The sequence below is a fragment of the Haliaeetus leucocephalus genome, unplaced genomic scaffold (genome assembly GCF_000737465.1).
Source record: "Haliaeetus leucocephalus isolate CR32 unplaced genomic scaffold, Haliaeetus_leucocephalus-4.0 Scaffold339, whole genome shotgun sequence".
Taxonomy (NCBI): Eukaryota; Metazoa; Chordata; class Aves; order Accipitriformes; family Accipitridae; genus Haliaeetus; species Haliaeetus leucocephalus.
This window is the reverse complement of record NW_010972775.1, coordinates 13,717,116-13,719,832: the sequence shown is the minus strand read 5'-3', so window position 1 is coordinate 13,719,832 and position 2,717 is coordinate 13,717,116. Positions and strand designations below refer to the sequence as shown.

At 37.4% G+C, this 2,717-nt stretch overlaps 1 protein-coding gene across 1 annotated transcript in view; it reads right to left on the bottom strand.

Annotated features, from left to right (window-relative positions):
- Positions 1 to 840: 840 nt before the first annotated feature.
- Positions 841 to 2,717, bottom strand: part of MEX3B (mex-3 RNA binding family member B) — a 4,380-nt gene continuing 2,503 nt past the window's right edge. Inside the window, exon 3 of the mRNA XM_010572291.1 lies at positions 841 to 1,060. Within this exon, the coding sequence (XP_010570593.1) occupies positions 841 to 1,060 (220 nt within the window). The remainder of the gene's footprint in view (positions 1,061 to 2,717) is intronic.

Sequence of the window (2,717 nt, the reverse complement as noted above, 5' to 3'; positions counted from 1 at the left end):
GAAAATTAAGCAAAGTGATCAAATTCACTTTTTTATTTATAGTCATTTTCACAACTTTTCCCAGACACCAGTACAGGATGTTTACACTGAAACGAGAAATTGATTGACGCATTTTGAGTTCATTTCCTAAACAGCCATCATTAAGAAAATATACACGTGGACTTAAACTTCCTGATCCCTTTAAAGTAACCAATTTTGCCAAGGTTTTTTTCAATGTCCGTACCACTTCTGTATTTAAGCACATCTTCTCTGCCACTCTCTGGATTCTTTTCCACAGCATTGGGGATTTTTTTTCCACCCTTCAAAACGACAAGCTTCCCGAGACAAATGCAACACTCCGTGAGGGATTTTAACTCTATAAATCAGATGATAGCACAATCACAGTTCAATGAAAGAAGCAAAAATCAAATCAAATCAAACAAAGAGATCCCATCATCCCCTGCCGCATCCTCCCTCCTCCCCCTTCCCACCCAACCAGCAGCTCTGGAGTCCATGAAGGAGAGCAGAGCAGAGCAGCTCTGGCATACACTGCTGAGCACAAAGTAAAACATATGAAATACGCTACACAGTTTGGGTTTGTTTTGCTGTTTTCGCTCGCCCGCTGAAAAGTGCACCGGCACCCTCAGAAGCAAACATTTAAAATGGTCTGCAGCCACCTTCTGAAATCTGCTCTAACACGCTTTATCCAGCAAGTTCACTCAAACACGTTGACTACAATCAGCAACAAAAATATCGCGGGGTTTGCCTGATGGGTTCGTAGCCTCATTAGTCAGAAAGCCCCAATACCACTGTGGGCATGATCAAAAGCAAACAAATTTTACACGGCAATAAATTTTTCATTCAAATAAGCTTGTCAACACCAATTACCCGAACCACAACTGCCAAACACCAAGAAGCACTTTCAAGAACTGAGGAAGGATAGCAAAGCCCTCGTTCCACTCCAGAAAACACCGCGTCTGGGACGCGGTTCTGAGGTCCCTGGGCATGGCAGAGCCAGCACCCGCAGGCTTCGCGCCTCCATCGGCGCGTTACGACAAAGGAGCCGCCCCTGCTCCCCGCTCTTAGATCACCAAGCTAAGAAAGCTGTCAGCTCCGTTTCTTACATATGCTTTCTTTGCTAGAAGTAACAAGTCACACGAAACCAAGTATTTTTCAGGCCTAAAAATTCTGAAAAAATAGTATTTTTAGATGTGGAATAAGGCCAGCAATATGCCACATAATAAAAAAAAACCCAAACTTTTTTTTTTTTTCTTCTTAAAAACGTGTCATAAGGTACGATGGCTGGCACGATTATTCTGGAAGCCTTCACAAGCTAAAGAGTTCCGGCAACATTGACATGACACAGTTTAAACTCCCAACACGTGTCAGCGCTACAAGCGGGTAACAAAAAAAATGCAAAAGACACTCTCAGCACGTCAAATCAAATCACCACGCAGAGTACCTTTTTTTTTCTGTAATATTTTATTTTATTTATATAGAAATACTTAAAAAAACATGAAGTAGCACCATTACTTAAGTTTTACTTTTATTATGTAGAACTTTAAATGTCAGAAAAATAAAACTCTTGATACAATTTCAAATTTTGTCTCAGCAAATATAATATTAGTATTTGACCATGAGGTTAAAGGCCCTTTATCATAAAATAAAATATACTTTGTTTTTAAACTTTGCTCAGTAAAGTACATTTAAGCTCAAGTAACGTCACCTACATATACATAAACAAGTGGTAAACAAATGTATTAAAATAGAAATACTAAAACTATAGTGGTGCAACAGAATTTTTGTAATTTCCACTGAATTCTATTTATACAAATGTTAGAAAGCTTCAACAGTTCCTTTTGACATATGTTTATACATTTCCATTTTTGTAATAATATAGAATAAAATATGCTTTATATCACTGAATAGAAAATATGCTGGGTGAAGCAGATTTAAAAGATTTTTTTCTGAACCTATAAAATCTCCATCCCAACAGAATACTGTTCAAAGCATTACACATTTTATGGTTTGTAATTCCGTTCACAATTGTGTGATATTAAAATAATACAGTGTTCTTTGCCATAAGGCCATACTAAAATAAAAAAGATTTAACCCAGCTACAAAAAGTTCACTGAACTTAAATTAAAATACTTGTAAACATCTTTGCAATATGAAATATAATTTTTCAAGTCAAAAAAGAATAAAATACTTCAATCTGTATTAATGCAATTTATCTTTAAAACCTTTAAACGTTTTTAATATATATAAGAGATATGTTACAGTTTTGTGGGTTTTTTTTTCTTTTTTTCTCTTTTAAACTTCGATAAAGCTGCAGTATCATGGTTTTGTTTTTTTTTCACAGGAACTTCTTGCCCTTTCAAGAACATTCAGAAAAGTATCCACCCATAGATTTAATTGTTTCGTAATAAGCATCCTAGGAACTACCAGCACGTTTTACTAACAGTCCACACACCATTGTCATCATCATAAGCATCTCCTACTTTCGATATATTTTTTTTTATGTTTTTTTTTTTTTTTTGTCGTCGTCGTCGTCGTCGTTTATAAAAAAAGGGGGAGTTTTGGAAGCTTCGTATTAAAGTACAGTGTAAAAACTAGCCTAGCACTAGAATGGAGTCGCCCGTTATTATTTATAGCATGCACCCGCTGTCACCACCACCCCCCAGCCCTCCCTCGGCGCGCTCGCAGCTGGCAGCCCGCCCCCCCCGCCCGGGGCGGGC